We start from the raw sequence: 20,880 nt of genomic DNA on the forward strand, positions 1-20,880 counted from the left end.
TAATTATTTCACACCAGTAAGATTAGCTTTTTGTTTTTCATTAATAATGTAAGATAATCTGGGTCTATGTTATCCGCTGCTAAGATGGACGTACCTGTGTCAGATATATAATATCCCGAATCTCCTTAACGGGTCTTTGTCTAATGGAGGTTGGAAATGAGCAGCGTGTTATTCAGGAGCCAGTGATTGTCTGGAAGTACAAAACAGACATGTATGTACACTGTAACATGTCAGCCATACGGAAGTACAAAACAGGACATGTATGTACACTGTAACATGTCAGCCATACGGAAGTACAAAACAGACATGTATGTACACTGTAACATGTCAGCCATACGGAAGTACAAAAACAGGACGTGCATGTACACTGTAACATGTCAGCCATACGGAAGTACAAAACAGACGTGTATGTACACTGTAACATGTCAGCCATACCGAGAACAAAACAGACATGTATGTACACTGTAACATGTCAGCCATACGGAAGTACAAAACAGACGTGCATGTACACTGTAACATGTCAGCCATACGGAAGTACAAAAACAGACATGTATGTACACTGTAACATGTCAGCCATACGGAAGTACAAAACAGACGTGCATGTACACTGTAACATGTCAGCCATACGGAAGTACAAAACAGACATGTATGTACATTGTAACATGTCAGCCATACGGTAAGTATAAAAGAGACATGTATGACACTGTAACATGTCAGCCATACGGAAGTACAAAACAGACATGTATGTATACTGTAACATGTCAGCCATACGTTAGTATAAAACAGACATGTATGTACACTGTAACATGTCAGCCATACGGAAGTACAAAACAGACATGTATGTACACTGTAACATGTCAGCCATACGGAAGTACAAAACAGACATGTATGTACACTGTAACATGTCAGCCATACGTAAGTATAAAAGAGACATGTATGTACACTGTAACATGTCAGCCATACGGAAGCCGAAAGAGGGTCATTCCAATCTATGACGAGGTGATTCTCGCTACCTCGCTGTCTCGCAAGGTCAAGCCTTGTATTACAAAGGGCGATGTAGCGGTTGAGGTGGAGGGGCAGCGCTGTAGCGAGGTAGAGAGACCGCGGTGTAGCGAGACAGCAAGGCGGCGATATGGCGAGGTAGAGTGAGTGAGTGCTTGGGGTTTTACGTCGTACTTAACAATTTTTCAGTCATATAACGACGAAAGTGCCTCCTTGTTGCAGGACGGATTCCACCGCTCTTTTATCTACTGCTGCTTTATTAAGACGCCTTACCGAAGGCAAGTAAGGCGCCCCGCCCGAGCCATTATACTGATACGGGTCAACCAGTCGTTGCGCTATCCCCTTCATGTGGCGAGGTAGAGACCGCGATGCCGTGATCTTACACTTTACCATTCCTTACACTTTACTATAACTTACACTTTACCACACCTGACACTTTACCAATACACTTTACCACACCTGACACTTTACCATACCTTACACTTTACCATAACTTACACTTTACCACAAATATACACTTTACCATACCTGACACTTTACCACACCTTACACTTTCCTACACCTTACACTTTACCATACTTTACCAGACCTGACAATTTACCAAACACTTTATCATACCTTACACATTACCATATCTTTCCCTTCACCACACCTTACACTTTACCATACTTTTAAATTTTGTCATGCTGTACCACACCTTACACCTTTCCATACCTGAAACTTTACCATACCTTACACTATATCGCACCTTACCCTTTACAATACCTTACACTTTACCACATATTACCCTTTATCATACCCTATTCTTTGCTACACCTTACACTTTACCATACTTTTCACTATACCATACCTTACACTTTACCACACCTTACACTTTACCACACCTGACAATTTACCATACCTGATTCTTTACCATACCGTACACTTTACCATACCTGATTCTTTACCATACCTTACACTTGACCATACCTTACACTTGACCATACCTTACACTTTACCATACCTTACACTTTAACATAACTTACACTTTACCCAATCTGACACTTTACCACATATTACCCTTTACCATACATTACACCTTAACATACCTTACACTTTACCATACCTGACACTTTACCATACTGAACATACATGACACTTTACCATACCTAACACTATACCATACCTTACACTTTACCACACCTTACACTTTACCACATCTTACATTTTACCACACCTTACACTTTACCACAACTTACAATTTACCATACTTTACACTATACCATACCTTACACTATACCATACCTTACAATTTACCACACTTTACATTTTACCACACCTTACACTATACCATACCTTACACTTTACCACACCTCACACTATACCATAACTTACATTATACCACACCTTATACTTTGCCATACCTTTCACTTTACCATACCTGATTCTTTACCATACCTTACACTTTATCATACCTGACACTTTACCACACCTTACACTATACCACACCTTATACTTTACCATACCTTTCACTTTACCACACATTACACTGTACCATACCTTACATATTACCACACCTAACACTTTACCACACCTGACACTTTACCACACCTCACACTATACCACACCTTACACTTTACCACACCTTATACTTTACCACACCTTTCACTTTACCATACCTTACACTTTACCACATCTTACACTATACCTTATTTTACACTTTACTACAACTTACATTTCACCAGACCTTACACTTTACTATACATTGCACTTCACTATACCTTACACCTTACCATACCTTACACTTTACCATTTTTAGAGTGCCATCGTGGGGGCAATGTTACTGTGCCACTGCGGCGGAATGTTAGTGTGTCATCGCGGCGCAATGTTAGTGTGTCATCGCGGCGCAATGTTAGTGTGCCATCGTTGCGCAGTGTTAGTGTGGCATCATGGCTCAATGACTCAGGAGCGTCTCAAAAATGCATTCGTTGTGAGTTTAGGCCCAGCTCATACTGGTTTCCTCTCCGGTCGCACGTGGGAAGGTATGGCAGTAAACTGCGGATGGTCGTGGGTTTCCTCGGTCTCTGCCCGATTTCCTTCCACCATAATGCAGGCACCGTCGTATAAGTGAAATATTCTTGAGTACGGTGTAAAATACCAATCAAATATATATAAATGAATACATGTTACGATATCTTATGTCCTGTGTGATGACAACACAGCATTTTGAGTATTTCTTGACTGACGTCTGAAAAATTGGAATTAACACCAATGCAATTTTCCCTCTATTCTGCTGAAGCCATGGTGCTAGGTAGCATGCAATTTGCTACAATTTAAGCATTTACATGAACATTTAGAATAAAACCCTAACTGAGGTAAACTGACAAGAGATCGTATATCACTGGTTACCTGCTACCATTTGCCAGTTATTACACTGTCGTCGCTGATCTGGTTTTACTCTCTGTCCTGTACGTCTTTAATTATATTACCATACCTTTCATTTTACCATGACATGTTACATACACTTTACATGTTACATACATGTAGTTGGGTCACTCATTATAACTCTTATAGGGTGGCGTCCGTGGCTCAATTGGTTAGCGCGCTAGCGCAGCGTAATGACCCGGGAGCCTCTCACCAATGCAGTCGTTGTGAGTTCAAGTCCAACTCATGCTGGCTTCCTCTCCGGCCTTAAGAGGCAAGGTCTGTCATAAACATGTGGATGGTCGTGGGTTTTCCCCGGGGTCTGCCCGGTTTCCTCCCACCATAATGGAAGCCGTCGTATAAGTGAAACATACTTGAGTACGGCGTACAACACCAATCAAATAAATAAATAAATCTGTTATCTAAGTACTAGCCAGTCTGGCGTTACCGTTGACGGAATGTTGCCTGTGCTCGCAGAACGGACTGTCGTAGTTCCAGTCCTGGGGTTCCGATGCCGTCTTTAGTGTAGTGAGAGAGGGCCAGGATTGTAGCCCATACTCTGTTACAAAACGCCCCACTGGGTACACTGTCCAGTCCCAAGCGTCGTGATCGTATTCAAAATGGTCCACTGGATAACAGCGGTTGAACAGACAGGAAAATCAAAACAGGTAAAAAAGAACCGGTAAATCAGAGCAGGTAAATCAGAACAGGTAAATCTGAACAGGTTATCATTTATGTATTTATCTGATTGGTGTTTTACGCCGTGTTCAAGAAAATACACTAATACGACGGTGGCCAGCATTATGTGGGAGGAAAACGGGCAGAGCCCGGGGAAAACCCACGACAATCCACAGGCTGCTGCCAGACCTTTCCACGTACGACCGGAGAGTAAGTCAGCATGATCTGGACTTGAACTCACAGTGACCCCATTGGTGAGAGGTTTCCGGGTCATTACGACACACTGGCGCCGCAAAGCCCCCCCCCCCCCCCGCCCCTCCCCTCCCGAAAAGGTATATCAGAGAAGGTCAATCAGAGAAAGTAAATCAGAACAGGTTTATGAGAACAGGAAAATCAGGAAATGTAAATAAGATGCGGTAAATCAGAGCAGGTGAATCGACCGATACTCGTATTACCATAATTACCATCGAGTCAGGGAAGCTAGATTAAAGCATGCCACATGAACATCCATCAGATAATGGCGTGAGATACAATAACAATTAAAGATCGACGTGATATACAGCCTGGGTTTAGTCACCTACCGGTGCCGTAGAGGGTGTCATTAGGGTTCTGTGACACCCAGCCATCTTGTACTGTTCTGGCCCCGTTGTTAGGGCTGGAGTCGATAAAAGTCCTAGTGCCGTCCTCTCTCTCCACGACCGTCATGATAGTATCGATGTATAGACTCAAATAATCCGACTTATACAGCGTAAAGTTAGAATTTGTACCATATCTAAAATAGAAACAGCCTTGTTTGTAAGCTTTTCTCATTGCCGTTTTCAACGTGTAGGATTACCCTGTTCAGTGTGTAGGATTACCGTGTTTAGTGTGCAGGATTATCGTGTTCCATGTGCAGGATTACCCTGTTCATTGTGTCTGATTACCGGGTTCAGCGTGCAAGATTACCGTGTTCAGTGTGAAGGATTACCGTGTTCAGTGTGCAGGATTACCGTGTCCAATGTATCTGATTACCGTGTTCACCGTAGAATTACCCTGTTCAGTGTGTAGGATTACCGTGTTCAGTGTGTAGGTTTACCGTGTTCAGTGTGTAGGATTAGCGTGTTCAGCGTGTAGGATTATCCTGTTCAGTGTGTAGGATTACCGTGTTCAGTGTATAGGATTACTCTGTTCAGTGTGTCGGATTACCCTGTTCAGTTTGTAGGATAACCGTGTTCAGCGTGTAAGATTACCGTGTTCAGTGTGTAGGATCACCCTGTTTAGTGTGTAGGATTACCGTGTTCAGTGTGTATGATTACTGAGTTCAGTGTGTAGGTTTGCCCTGTTCAGTGTGTAGGATTACCGTGTTCAGTGCGCAGCGATACCGTGTTCAGTGTGTATGATTATTGAGTTCTGTGTGTAGGATTATCCTGTTCAGCGTACAGGATTATCCTGTTCAGTGTGTAGGATGACTGTGTTTAGAGTGTCGGATTACCCTGCTCCGTGTGTAGGATTACCCTGTTCAGTGTGTAGGATTACAGTGTTCCGTGTGTAGTAATACCCTGTTCAGTGTGTAGGATTACCGTGTTCAGTGTGTATGATTAACCTGTTCAGTGTGAAGGATAACCCTGTTTAGCGTGTAGGATTACCCTGTTCAGTGTGTAGGATTGCTCTGTTCAGTGTGTAGGAGTACCGCGTTCAGTGCGTACGATTGCCCTTTTCCGTGTGTAGGATTACCGTGTTCAGTGTGCCCGATTACCGTGTTCGGTGTGTAGGGTTAGCGCGTTCTGTGTGTAGGGATATCATGTTCAGTGTGTCCGATTACCGTGTTCGGTGTATAAGATTCCCGTGTTCAGTGTGTAGGATTACCGTCTTCGGTGTGCAGGGTTACCGTGTTCAGTGTATAAGATTACCGTGTTCAGTGTGTAGGATTACCGTGTTCAGGGTGTAGGACTACCCTGTTCAGAGTGTAGAATTACCGTGTTCAGTGTGTTCGCTTAGCGTGTTCGGTGTGTAGGATTACCGTGTTCAGTGTATAGAATTACCGTGCTCAGTGTGTAGGATTACCGTGTTTTTAACTTTACAATTTTTCAGTCATATGACGATGAGGAGTCATTAGGTGTGTGTACATATACTATATCTTTTTATGACATGTCCTCAAAGTGCTGCCGCACTGACGTATCATGACACTCCACCGAGTCACTTTTTACTGACACCGAGTGAACCAGTCCTGTCTCTCAGTGCTGGGCGGCAAGCAAGGCAGCAACAAGTGCCATTTTTAAAGTCTTTGGTATGACCCGACCTGGGTTTGATCCCGAGTCTCCCGCCTTCGAGGAAAGCACTCTAACCATTATAGGCCAGCGAAGCGGTCTCTCAGTTTACGAGCTGAATGGCATGATCATGGATCCTCTAATGGCGACAAAGATAAGCAATGGTAGAAACTGGATATTATCAGAAAAAAAAACATGTCTTGGTTCAGTGAATAGATTAGGCATCAATGAACAACCGTGACAACTCACAGATTCAGGGCTAAACCAAGCTCATTTTTATTGTTGCCTGACCAGATCACTATGGATGGGTGATGTTGCAGTCGCCTGACCTGTGAGCAACAAAGTAAGAATTTTACATGTACACCAATGCTCAACCGGCCATCATAATAAAAACCATGTATATACAGATAAGAAATGGCAACTGGCACCAGGACTGATTAGAGCAGAAATGGTATAAGTCTAAGTTATGCTCTGATTGGATAGGCTAACCATGCTGTTACCTGTGGATTATTACCTGATGGGTGACCTCCTGCGTCACAGTGGTCAGGAAGTCTGGATCCCGAGGATACATAGCACAGTTAAACCCCACAATGTCGTGGAATATCATGAGACCAAGCTCGTCGGCAATGTCATAGAATTCGTCATGCTCATAGATCTGCAGGGAAGAGAAGCATGTCATAGTATATGGGTGTCGGACGGGCCTGTTCGGGATTGAACCTATGGCATATCGAAGCATGTCACAGTATAAGGGTGTCGGGCGGGCCAGTTTGGGATTGAACCTACGGCCTATCGAAGCATGTCACAGTATATGGGTGTTGGGCGGGCCTGTTAGGGTTTGGACCTACGGCCTATCGATGCACGTCACAGTATATGGGTGTCGGGCGGGCCTGTTCGGGATTGAACCTATGGCATATCGAAGCATGTCACAGTATAAGGGTGTCGGGCGGGCCAGTTTGGGATTGAACCTATGGCATATCGAAGCATGTCACAGTATATCGGTGTTGGGCGGGACTGTTGGGGTTAGAACCTACGGCTTATCGGAGCACGTCACAGTATATGGGTGTTGGGCGGGCCAGTTTGGGATTGAACCTACGGCCTATCGAAGCATGTCACAGTATATGGGTGTTGGGCGGGCCTGTTCGGGATTGAACCTACGGTCTATTGAAGCATGTCACAGTATATGGGTGTTGGGCGGGCCTGTTAGGGTTTGGACCTACGGCCTATCGATGCACGTCACAGTATATGGGTGTCGGGCGGGCCTGTTCGGGATTGAACCTATGGCATATCGAAGCATGTCACAGTATATCGGTGTTGGGCGGGACTGTTGGGGTTAGAACCTACGGCTTATCGGAGCACGTCACAGTATATGGGTGTTGGGCGGGCCAGTTTGGGATTGAACCTACGGCCTATCGAAGCATGTCACAGTATATGGGTGTTGGGCGGGCCTGTTCGGGATTGAACCTACGGTCTATTGAAGCATGTCACAGTATATGGGTGTTGGGCGGGACTGTTGGGGTTAGAACCTAAGGCCTTTCGAAGCACGTCACAGTATATGGGTGTCGGGTGAGCCAGTTCGGGTTTGAACCTACGGCCTATCGAAGCATGTCACAGTATACGGGTGTCGGGGGGGGGGGGGGGAGTCGTGTTTAGGTTTGAATTTACGGCCTGTCGAAGCATGTCACAGTATATGGGTGTTGGGCGGACCCGTTGGGGTTTGAACATACGGCCTATCGAAGCACGTCACAGTATATGGGTGTTGGGCGGGCCTGTTGGGGTTTGAACCTACGGCCTATTGAAGCATGTCACAGTATATGGGTGTTGGGCGGGCCAGTTCGGGATTGAACCCACGGCCTATCGAAGCATGTCACAGTATAAGGGTGTCGGGGCGGGCGGGTTGGGGCTTGAACCTACGGCTTATCGAAGCACGCCACAGTATATGGGTGTGGGGGCGGTCCCGTAGGGGTTTAAACCTACGGCCTTCGGGACCATAACCTTATCTTCTGCCAAGGGAACCTTTTGTTTGTAGCTAGCCAGTTCATTCTAGTTTATCTAATGCTGGTTCGGTTCTCTTCGGTAGACATTGTTAAGAATTACAACAGATACGACCACGTAATTTGTTATTCGTATGTCTTACCGACCTGTGACCTATTATCCGTATGTCTTGCTGACATGTGTGACCTATTATCCATATGTCTTGCCGAGATGTGACCTATTGCCTGTATGTTTTACCGACATGTGAACTATTATCTGTATGTTTACGGACATGTGACCTATTATCCGTATGTTTACTGACATGTGACCTATTATCCGTATGTTTACTGACATGTGACCTATTATCCGTATGTTTACTGACATGTGACCTATTATTCGTATGTTTACTGACATGTGACCTATTATCCGTATGTTTACTGACATGTGACCTATTATCCGTATGTTTACTGACATGTGACCTATTATCCGTATGTTTACTGACATGTGACCTATTATTCGTATGTTTACCGACATGTGACCTATTATCGTATGTTTACTGATATGTGACCTATTATTCGTATGTTTACTGATATGTGACCTATTATCCCTATGTCTTACTGACATGTGACCTATTATCCCTATGTATTACCGACATGTGACCTATTATCCCTATGTCTTACCGACGTGTGACCTATTATCCCTATGTCTTACCGACATGTGACCTATTATCCCTATGTCGTACCGACATGCGACCTATTATCCCTATGTCTCACCGACATGTGTGACCTATTATCCGTATGTTTACCGACATGTGACCTATTATCTGTTTGTTTACTGACATATGACCTATTATTCGTATGTTTTACCGACATCTGACCTATTATTCGTATGTTTACTGACATGTGACCTATTATCACTATATCTTACAATCCGTATGTCTTACCGACATCTTCGGAACTGTTTACTTTTTTGTACTTCAAGGTAACTATCTTCCATTCAAAATGTATATTTTAAGAGATCGTGATACTTCATTACTCAAACTAATCTTTCTGAATTTAATTTCGGAAGCTGTTTTACCGGTTGATGATTTGAAGTATATTTTGGCTTTGCCTACTATCTTCGCGGATCGATGAATACAACAAGCATGATTACTTTGTACACTGAAGGCACAAAGTGTTAGAGAAAACTCCACTTACGCCCACGGCACAAATCCTCAGCATGTTCATATTGGCGTCTGCCGCGGACTGAAGAAGGCGACGGCGATAACTGGAGGTAACTCTCTCCTGAAAACTATCAGCTGGAACCCAGTTGGAACCCTTAGCAAATATGGGAATCTCGTTGACGATGAAGGAAAAGGTCAAACCTGAATGGACCATAAAAGGCAATCGTTTTACCACAAAAAACTAGACGCTTTGGTTTATCTGGGAGCAAAGATCACTTAAACTCAAAGCAAGAGGAATCGTTGTCATTTTTAAATTAGAGCCCGTACTGATGAAGATTTAATAATCGTACATGATAGTAGTCATGAGCTGTGGTTAATGTAAGGAGGAAAATGTAAGAACTCTGCTGGGGGTGGGGGGGGGGGAGCGGTTGTTGTCGCGGAGGGTTAGAATCCACACCGGTGTGTGTATCGGCTGGAGTGTACTGCTCTACGTCAACGGTTCGAAACCCGAAGCGGACAATTTTGGCGGCTTGTGGTGTCCCAGATGTATCCAGTGCCTCCACCACAAGTGTGTACAGAGGTTGGGCCCCGTAGCCACGCGGCCACCACAGCTCCACATTCTGCAAGACATGAGCAAACTTTATTTTACTTCTATCATTGGATTCTGCAATGACATCGTCGGGAGATTACCTGAGACATGTTTTGTCTGATTCCGCTTATCTCAGGGAGGATTACCGACCATTTTGGTGCAGCGAAATGTGCACTGTGGCAAGGGGCAATCTACTTCGGCTCACCTGACTCACTCCTTCTTTGGCCTATTAAATTTTGATCAGCTAAACGATATATCTACACAGCCCCGTGGATATTAAGGAATAGGTCTTCCAAATTATTAATCAAGAAAACGCAACTGACCAATCATAAGCAGTACTGTCGTAAATACATGTAGGTCAACCGCATGTCCCAATCTTTCTGTGACGTCATTACGTCACCGGGATTTGTTGGATCCGCCCATTCGTCCACATAGCATAGTCATGTAGCACCTACTTGACCTACCGCGATTTTTGTAGATCCTATTATTACACTTGCATGGGTGAAACAAAGCACTAGCTGTATTTACACAACGTATTCATGAAATGATCTGATCATGTTATATACATGGCTCCATTCATAACCCATGACAGTCATCATACGAATACTTACGTCGGCCACGATGCAAGTCAGGAGAAAGAACACTGCGTCATCTTTGAGCGTCAGGGGGAACTTTCCCTGACAGTGGAGATTCGGGATGCTGTAAGTGACGACGGTGTCCACGGAGGATCGGGACAACTCGTAGAACACTTTGGCGTTCACCATCCAACCAGAGTAGTTCAGTGCTGTGGACAGAGTACAAGCATATAATGTACGAATGAACTGTTCGGGGAGCTGACCGGTTGGAGAAAGAGGGGTGAGGTGCTGGTGCCGGTGGGGTGAGGATTTGGTAGTGGTTCGTTTTAACAGTTACCTTCGCACATGCGCACTCCCGGATCTCACCGATCTCACAGTTTGGGCTCTCTTACGGTCTCCTATAGATATCGATTCTTTTACTGGACCAAGTAAGCACCGCTAACATTACAGAGCTATGAATTAAAAAAAGGTGCTACAGGCGTCGAGTAACCCCAACTTCTCGCATCCCTGCCAGCGAACGTCAGTTCATGGTGCTATACATGTTGTGATAGCGTAAGTTTAGGTCATGTTTGAACTTGGCTGTCTTGACCTCTGAGTATTTACAACATACGCCCAGAGGTTGCTTGTTCAACTTCAGCTTTAAACGATTTCGTTACGGTTTACATACAGTGGTTTGTCGGATTATGGAGGATAATTAAGAATTATGAAATGTCATTCACTGCATAATGGCGATCCGGGTCCAAGCTGGACTGATCACTGCACTCTTGTTATACATGAGAACAACATTAGCAGTTTGTCCCGAAAATTTCATTCCAATATACACCAACGGTTCCCTATTGGTCTGATGTACGGGATTCTTTCGGGCCGTGGGCGGTTTTCTTAACTCACAAATCCAATTGTTTGAGTGCAGAGTAAAAGACAAATAAGTGAGAACTGATAGGCTTAAATGTATGTACGCGCAGCTTTGCATGTAGCTGGTTTAAAAGATGAGAATGACACTGAGCTGGACAATCAAGACAGAAACGGACTAACAAAAATTCCTTCATGCGTAAGGCTGACAAACAAAACCACCATCATGCGTGAAGCTGACAGACAAAAACACCATCATGCGTGAAGCTGACAGACAAAAACACCATCATGCGTGAAGCTGACAGACAAAAACACCATCCTGCGTGAAGCTGACAAACAAAAACGCCATCCTGCATGAAGCTGATAAACAAAAACACCATCATGTGTGAAGCTGACAGACAAAAACAACATCATGTGTGAAGCTGACAGACAAAAACACCATCATGTGTGAAGTTGACAGACAAAAACAACATCCTGCATGAAGCTGACAGACAAAAACGCCATCCTGCGTGAATCTGACAGACAAAAACTCATCCTGTGTGAAACTGACAGACAAAAACGCCATCCTGTGTGAAGCTGACAGACAAAAACTTATCCTGCATGAAGCCGACAGACAAAAACACCTTCATGTGTGAAGATGACAGACAAAAACTTATCCTGCATGAAGCTGACAGACAAAAACACCTTCATGTGTGAAGCTGACAGACAAAAACACCATCATGTGTGAAGCTAACAGACAAAAACACCATCATGTGTGAAGCTAACAGACAAAAACACCATCATGTATAAAGCTGAAGCAACTTTTGTCATGTGAGATGTAACTCTTCACTCGCTCACCTTTCGTCGTCTCTATGGTGATATAACGGAAGTCAATACCCTGGTAACCGTGGATGGAAATGTTTCGCCTGGAGAAATACAATCATGAAATTACGATATACCGTTACATATAGCTGAAGAGAATCACCCTTACAATGCTACAGCGATAAGCACATCTGACAGATCTAAACAGCTTTTACATACATTCGGAAATGTTGTTGTAGAACATCATTGCTCTACACATTTCCATAGACAACCAGTAATTGTGTACAGTGAGAAGGTTGATAAAGAACATCGTTGTTGTACACATTTGCATGTACAACCAGTAATTGTGTACAGTGGGAAGACTGAAGAAGACCATTACAGTTCACGTTTGCATTGACAACCAGTAATTATATACAGTGAGAAGGTTGATAACGAACATCATTGCTGTACACATTTGCATTGAAAACTAGTAATTGTGTACACCATTGCTGTACAAATTTGCGTGTACATCCAGTAATTGTGTACAGTGGGAGGGTTGGTGTAGAACATCATTGCTGTTCACATTTGCATTGACAACCAGTAACTGTGTACAGTGGGAAGGTTGATGAAGAACACCATTGCTGTACACATTTGCATGTACAATCAGTAATTGTGTACAGTGAGAAGGTTGATGAAGAACATCATTGCTGTACACATTTGTGTTGACAACCAGTAACTGTGTACAGTGAGAAAGTTAATGAAAAACATCATGCTCTACACATTTGCATGTACAACCAGTAATTGTGTACAGTGAGAAGGTTGGTGAAGAACACCACTGCTGTTTACATCTGCATGTACAACCAGTAACTGTGTACAGTGAGAAAGTTGATGAATAACATCGTTGCTGTACACATTTGCACTTACAACCAATAATTGTGTACAGTGAGAAGATTGATGAAGAACATCATTGCTGTACACATTTGCATGTACAACCAGTAATTGTGTACAGTGAGAAGGTTGATGCAGAACACCACTGCTGTACACAGCTGCATGTACAAAGAGTAATTGTGTTTAGTGGGAAGGTTGATTTGAACACCATTGCTGTACACATTTGCATTTACAACCAGTAATTGTGTACAGTGAGAAGGTGGATGACGAACATCATTGCTCTACACATTTGCATTGAAAACTAGTAATTGTGTACAGTGAGACGATTGATGAAGAACATCATTGCTCTACACATTTGCATGTACAACCAGTAACTGTGTACAGTGAGAAGGTTGATGAAGAACATCACTGCCGTAAACATTTCCATGTACAACCAGTAATTGTGTACAGTGAAAAGGTTGATAAAGAACATCACTGTTCTAAACATTTGCATGTACAACAGGTAATTGTGTACAGTGAGAAAGCTGATGAAGAACATCATTGCTGTACACATTTGCATGTACAACCAGTAACTGTGTACAATGAGAAGGTTGATAAAGAACATCATTGGTCTACACATTTGCATTTACAACCAGTAACTGTGTACAATGAGAAGGTTGATAAAGAACATCATTTGTCTACACATTTGCATTTACAACCAGTAACTGTGTACAGTGAGAAAGTTGATAAAGAACATCATTGCTGTACACATTTGCATGTACAACCAGTAACTGTGTATAGTGAGAAGGTTGATGAAGAACATCATTGCTGTACACATTTGCATTTACAACCAGTAATTGTGTACAGTGGGAAGGTTGATCTGAACACCATTGCTGTACACATTTGCATTGACAACCAGGAATGGTTAACAATCGGAGGGTTGATGCAGAACACCATTGCTGTACACATTTGTATATACAGCCAGTAATTGTTTACAATGGAAAGGTTGATCAAGAACATCATTGCTGTACAATTGCACGGACAACCGGTAATTGTGTGCATTGGGAGGTTTCAGACGCTTAAAATCATGATGGATACGCAGTCACCTGTTTTCTGTTAAATTATCTTAAAACTTCCCAGAAAATTAAGCTGGAGCCTAACAAACAAAGAAGTTGAATTAAACTCGCTTCCAGATTAGTGGACAGCCCCACAGACCAAGTTCATTATTACTGAGTGTACAAAATTTTCACTTCGTTGACACTGAAGGAGAAAACAGCGAGAAGGAAAAAACACACATCGCTTTGTATTGTGGTTACTAACTACTTAGCTCCCGTTTAACGGCGCCTTGGTATGAACAATCGACGCAGATCTATTTCTTGTACATGTATTAAAATGCCGTGAAGACGTTGATCTTGATGGATGCCATTGAGTACAACAGCTCGTTTCTCACCAGATGCCTGAAGTCGGGAACGATGGCGCCCAATCCCAGCTGAAGGAAAACTGTGGTTTGCGAATGAAGTTCACGTAGCACCAGCCGTGTTGCTCCTCTGGTGGGCACTTTGGGGGAACAAGGTAGGGGTAGTTAGCCGACTGGTTCATGGCGTACGACACAGGGCTCTGTAGTCTCACATCAATCGTGTTTTCACCTGCCTGATACAAGATAGCGTACGATACAGGGCTATTTAGTCTCATATCAATCGTGTTTTCACCAGCCAGATACAAGATAGTGTACGATACAGGGCTATGTAGTGTTACATCAATCGTTTTCTCGCCTGTCTGATACAAGATAGCGTACGACACAGGGCTATGTAGTGTTACATCAATCGTGTTTTCACATGTCCGATACAAGATAGCGTAGGACACAGGGCTCTGTAGTGTTACATCAATCGTTTTCTCGCCTGTCTGATACACGATAGTATATGACACAGGGCTCTGTAGTGTTACATCAATCGTTTTCTCACCTGACTGATACAAAATAGTGTACGACACAGGGCTATTTAGACTCACATCAATCGTGTTTTCACCAGCCCGATACAAGATAGCGTATGACACAGGGCTCTGTAGTGTTACATCAATCGTTTTCTCGCCTGTCTGATACAAGATAGTGTACGACACAGGGCTATGTAGTGTTACATCAATCGTTTCTCGCCTGACTGATACAAGATAGGGTACGATACAGGGCTATGTAGTGTTACATCAATCGTGTTTTCACATGTCCGATACAAGATAGCGTAGGACACAGGGCTATGTAGTGTTACATCAATCGTTTTCTCGCCTGTCTGATACACGATAGTGTATGACACAGGGCTCTGTAGTGTTACATCAATCGTTTTCTCACCTGACTGATACAAAATAGTGTACGACACAGGGCTATTTAGTCTCACATCAATCGTGTTTTCACCAGCCCGATACAGGATAGCGTATGACACAGGGCTCTGTAGTGTTACATCAATCGTTTTCTCGCCTGTCTGATACAAGATAGTGTACGACACAGGGCTATGTAGTGTTACATCAATCGTTTTCTTGCCTGTCTGATACAAGATAGTGTACGACACAGGGCTATGTAGTGTTACATCAATCGTTTTCTCGCCTGTCTGATACACGATAGTGTATGACACAGGGCTCTGTAGTGTTACATCAATCGTTTTCTCACCTGACTGATACAAAATAGTGTACGACACAGGGCTATTTAGTCTCACATCAATCGTGTTTTCACCAGCCCGATACAAGATAGCGTATGACACAGGGCTATGTAGTGTTACATCAATCGTTTTCTCACCTGACTGATACAAGATAGTGTACGACACAGGGCTATGTAGTCTCACATCAATCATGTTCTCGCCTGCCTGTTACAGTGACAGGGAAACTGAACGAGACGCAACAAAGTTTTCCTTAAGCACGATGCAAGACATACGCCTACGACTGTAATATAAACTCAACCCACCAGTTATTATATTTACCATTAAAATGTACTTTCACCTGCTAAATCTGGTAAACATGAAGATTTGTTCAACTTTGGAGATAAAAGAAATCTAAAATATGCCATCCAAAACAAATATATTTTTTGATAAAAAAGGGCTCTATTTACCACAACCATGTCCTTCACATCGAAGACATACTGTAGAAAGGCGTCTTTGGTGGATCCGATATATCTGTCATTGATGTAGATATCAGACACTGTGTCCACGCCATCACAGATGAGCTGTAACCTCTCCATAGCCAGCATTTCAGATGTAGCTGTGTCAAACACATCCAAGAATTACTCTGTAAAATGTACACTTTACCTAACGAACAATAATAAACGTTCCCTGCTACAATCCTGAATCAGATAAAGGTAAGTCGCCGTAGTGGTGTTCCACATTATTTTACCAATGAAATTAACATTATGTTTTTTCGATGACAACATAAAACTATCCTTCCCGGTTACTTTGAAATACGTTCAGTCCGCTGAAGAATAGAGGACAGCAAGACAATGGGGACATACTGTAATGCGCCATAGAATAGTGGACACCAAAGATAACCGGTACATATTGTAATGCGCCATAGAATTGTGACCCTCAAGATAATTGGCACATATTGCAACAGACCATAGAATAGTGGACAGCAAGACAATCGGCAGGTACTGCAACCGACCATAGAATAGTGGACAGCAAGATAATCGGCAGTGACTGCAATACTCCATGGAATAGTGGCCAGCAAAGATAACCGGCTCATATTGTAATACGTCATAGAATACTGGCCAGCAGGATAATCGGCACGTACCGTAATACGCCAAAGAATACTAGCAAGTAGGACAGCACTTTCACATTATTTTACCGATGAAATTCAGTTTTGTTATTTTTGATAACAGCATAAAATTGTCCTTCTCTTAGAAATACGCCATAGAATACCGACAGCAAAGATAATCGGCACGTACAGTAACACGCCATAAAAATTGGCCAACAGCATAATCGGCACGCACTATAATGCGCCATAGAATAGTGGCCAGCAGGATAATCGGCATGTACTGTTATACGCCAAAGAATACTGACAAGCAGGATAATCGACACGTACTGTAATACACCACAGAATATTGGCCAGCAAGATAATCGGCAGATATTACAATTCGCCATAGAATAGTGGACAGCAAGATAATCGGCACATATTACAATTTGCCACAGAATAGTGGACAGCAAGATAATCGGCACATACTACAATTCGCCATAGAATAGTGGCCATCGAGATAATCTGCAGATATTACAATCCGCCATAGAATAGTGGACAGCAAGATAATCGGCACATACTACAATTCGCCATAGAATAGTGGCCATCGAGATAATCGGCAGATATTACAATCCGCCATAGAATAGTGGACAGCAAGATAATCGGCACATATTACAATTCGCCATAGAATAGTGGACAGCAAGACAATCGGCACATAGTACAATTCGCCATAGAATAGTGGACGGCAAAGACAACCGGCACGTACTGCAATACGCCGTAGAAAAATGGTAGAAATACAACTGGTATATTCTGCACAGACCGGAATCTATTTATTTAATGAGATAACAAACTCCATCAGTTATTTATGGTGACTTTTTCGATGTAGCGCCTAACATCAGAAGAGAATTGTTTTCAGTCAAATTTGTGTGAAGTTCCTTCAGTTTGTAAGAATTGTCTTAAGTACGGCACGTGTGAAGAGTACTGTACCTATAAATTATCTTAAGCACGGTACATGAAAATTATCTTGAGAATTGTACCTGTGAATTGTCTTGTTACGGTAATAGTGAATTGTCTGGAGTAATGTTCCTGTGAATTGCCTTGAGTACTATACCCGTGAATTGTCTGGAGTACTGTATCTGTGAATTGTCTTGAGTATGATACGTGTGAATTGCCTATAGTATGGTACCTGTGTATTTCCTTGTCTACTGTATCTGTGAATTGTCTTGAGTACGATACCTGTGAATTGCCTTGTGTATTGTGCCTGTGAATAGTCTTGCGTATTGTACGTGTGAATTGCCTTGTGTACTGTGCCTGTGAATGGTCTTCAGTATTGTCCCTGTGAATTGCCTTGTGTACTGTGCCTGTGAATAGTTTTGAGTACTGTACCTGTGAATTGCCTTGTGTACTGTGCCTGTGAATGGTCTTGAGTATGGTATCTGTGAATTATCTTGTGTACTGTGCATGTGAATGGTCTTGAGTATTGTCCCTGTGAATTGCCTTGTGTACTGTGCCTGTGAATAGTCTTGAGTATTGTACGTGTGAATTGCCTTGTGTACTGTGCCTGTGAATAGTTTTGAGTATTGTACCTGTGAATTGCCTTGAGTACTATGCCTGTGAACAGTCTTGAGTATGGTACCTGTGAATTGCCTTGTGTACTGTGCCTGTGAATGGTCTTGAGTATTGCACCTGTGAATTATCTTGTGTATTGTGCCTGTGAATAGTTTTGAGTACTGTACCTGTTAATTGCCTTGTGTACTGTGCCTGTGAATGGTCTTGAGTATTGTCCCTGTGAATTGCCTTGTGTACTGTGCCTGTGAATAGTTTTGAGTACTGTACCTGTAAATTGCCTTGTGTACTGTGCCTGTGAATAGTCTTGAGTATTATACCTGTGAATTATCTTGTGTACTGTGCCTGTGAATGGTCTTGAGTATGGTACCTGTGAATTGCCTTGTGTACTGTGCCTGTGAATGGTCTTGAGTATTGTCCCTGTGAATTGCCTTGTGTACTGTGCCTGTGAACAGTCTTGAGTATTGCACCTGTGAATTGCCTTGTGTATTGTGTCTGTGAATAGTTTTTAGTACTGTACCTGTTAATTGCCTTGTGTACTGTGCATGTGAATGGTCTTGAGTATTGTACCTGTGAATTGGCTTGTGTACTGTGCCTGTGAATAGTTTTGAGTACTGTACCTGTGAATTGCCTTGTGTATTGTGCCTGTGAATAGTCTGGAGTACTGTACCTGTGAATTGCCTTGTGTATTGTGCCTGTGAATGGTCTTGCGTATTGTACCTGCGAATTGCCTTGTGTACTGTGCCTGTGAATGGTCTTGAGTATGGTACCTGTGAACTGCCTTGTGTACTGTGCCTGTGAATAGTCTTGAGTATTGTACCTGTGAATTGCCTTGTGTACTGTGCCTGTGAATGGTCTTGAGCACTGTACGTGTGAATTGCCTTGAGTACAGTACCTGTGAATTGTCTTGCGTTTGGCACGTGTGAATAGTTTTGAGTACTGCACCTGTGAATTGCCTTGAGTAGGTCCAGTTCGCAGTTGCCACCCATCTGTACAAGTCATCGTTGAACCTGTAATACGGCTCCCCAATCACCTTAGGGGAGAGGGCCGTGTATATCGTCCCTGGCACCCAGGCCTTAATCGACTGACCTGGTAAACATGAATTAGATCTTTATCCACGTACATCAATCTTATTCTTTGTTTTAGTTAGGAACATTCCTGACTTGGTGTTATTACATTGTGGAGAGACTTTTGCGAAAACCTTTTGGATATTTTAAGAAAAGAATACGCTAGAGGTGAGTTCCTGTATTAGAAGTCGACAGATAAGGACTATTTAATACTTTCTCCCATGTATATAACGTGTCAACTTCTCCCATGTATATAACGTGTTTACTTCCAATGCATCTGTCCTGGAATATTTTATTTATCAATTAATTTACTTGACTGTTGCTTACGGGCATACTCAAGAATTTTTCTCTTATACAATGTCGGTAATTTTCGTAATTAGAGGACAGAGGCCAGCGTCAGCCACCTACCTTTGTGTGTGGGTGGGAGACACGTGGTCTTCATCGGACGTGTGACAAACGGCCACATGGGCATCATCGGACGTGTGACAAACGGCCACATGGGCATCATCGGACGTGTGACAAACGGCCACATGGGCATCATCGGACGTGTGACAAACGGCCACATGGGAATCATCATAAGACGATGTAGAATTATCTGACCATGTATTTATTTATTTAATATGCGTTCACGACTGTGGCCTGTATTATGGTGAGAAGAAACCAGGCAGAGCTCGGGGATATCCACGACTATCCACTGGCAAACTTTCCCACGTACGACCGGAGGAGAAACCAGCTTGAGCTGGAGTTGAACTCACAGCGGCCGCATTGCTGAGAGGCACGTGGGTCATTGTGTTAGCACCCTACCTACTAAGGCCGGGTTCGACAGATTTTTTTTTTATTTCATTGGTGTTTACGTTGTACTCAAGAACATTTCATTTAAGTAAACATAAATCGACCATACAAAGAACTCGGTGATTCTCAACTTACTAGAACTGACATTATACACCTTCCACTGTCCCCCAAGGTCCCAGATATTAGCCTCTGTTCTAACACATAACAGACTGTACAGAAGGACAACTGTCAACATGACGACAGAAGACTTCATTCTGCGTGCATTCAACATCTGCATGTTTGCAGTAGACATGTGCTTGGCCCGAGGAAACGGCAGTACATCACTAACAGACACATAAGATGTGCTTGAAAACGACTGTGCAAAGTTCAGCATTACACAAAATTCATATGTAACTAGACCTCATGCTACTAAGCTGTAGATGTATGTCAATAACCCGGACCTTTCAACAAGATCAAAGTTTGCTGGTGACAGCAGAAGGCAATGTACGGAGTATGAGATTAGAACTAAGTCTGAGCTGAAAATCACAACTGTGTGCTCAACATACTGTTAATCCTTCAGTGAATGAACAAATGTTTAGCGCCACGTCCGTCAGTTACTTGCCATAGGTCCGTGGTTTACCCAGCCCACTCT

General features: G+C 43.0%; 1 protein-coding gene across 1 annotated transcript in view; it reads right to left on the minus strand.

Annotated features, from left to right (window-relative positions):
* Nucleotides 1–20,512, minus strand: part of LOC135461467 (beta-mannosidase-like) — a 25,196-nt gene extending 4,684 nt beyond the window's left edge. The window contains exons 1-14 of the mRNA XM_064738580.1: nucleotides 20,385–20,512; nucleotides 19,336–19,479; nucleotides 16,211–16,359; nucleotides 14,573–14,772; nucleotides 12,313–12,380; nucleotides 10,663–10,835; nucleotides 9,920–10,082; nucleotides 9,497–9,663; nucleotides 6,844–6,984; nucleotides 6,579–6,658; nucleotides 4,665–4,855; nucleotides 3,854–4,033; nucleotides 1,570–1,591; nucleotides 95–140 (exon numbers count right to left, since the gene is read on the minus strand). Of these exons, the coding sequence (XP_064594650.1) occupies nucleotides 95–140; nucleotides 1,570–1,591; nucleotides 3,854–4,033; nucleotides 4,665–4,855; nucleotides 6,579–6,658; nucleotides 6,844–6,984; nucleotides 9,497–9,663; nucleotides 9,920–10,082; nucleotides 10,663–10,835; nucleotides 12,313–12,380; nucleotides 14,573–14,772; nucleotides 16,211–16,359; nucleotides 19,336–19,479; nucleotides 20,385–20,502 (1,842 nt within the window). The 5' untranslated portion in view covers nucleotides 20,503–20,512. The remainder of the gene's footprint in view (nucleotides 1–94; nucleotides 141–1,569; nucleotides 1,592–3,853; nucleotides 4,034–4,664; nucleotides 4,856–6,578; nucleotides 6,659–6,843; nucleotides 6,985–9,496; nucleotides 9,664–9,919; nucleotides 10,083–10,662; nucleotides 10,836–12,312; nucleotides 12,381–14,572; nucleotides 14,773–16,210; nucleotides 16,360–19,335; nucleotides 19,480–20,384) is intronic.
* Between the last annotated feature and the right edge of the window lie 368 nt (nucleotides 20,513–20,880).

This window comes from Liolophura sinensis, chromosome 1 (genome assembly GCF_032854445.1).
Source record: "Liolophura sinensis isolate JHLJ2023 chromosome 1, CUHK_Ljap_v2, whole genome shotgun sequence".
Lineage (NCBI taxonomy): Eukaryota > Metazoa > Mollusca > Polyplacophora > Chitonida > Chitonidae > Liolophura > Liolophura sinensis.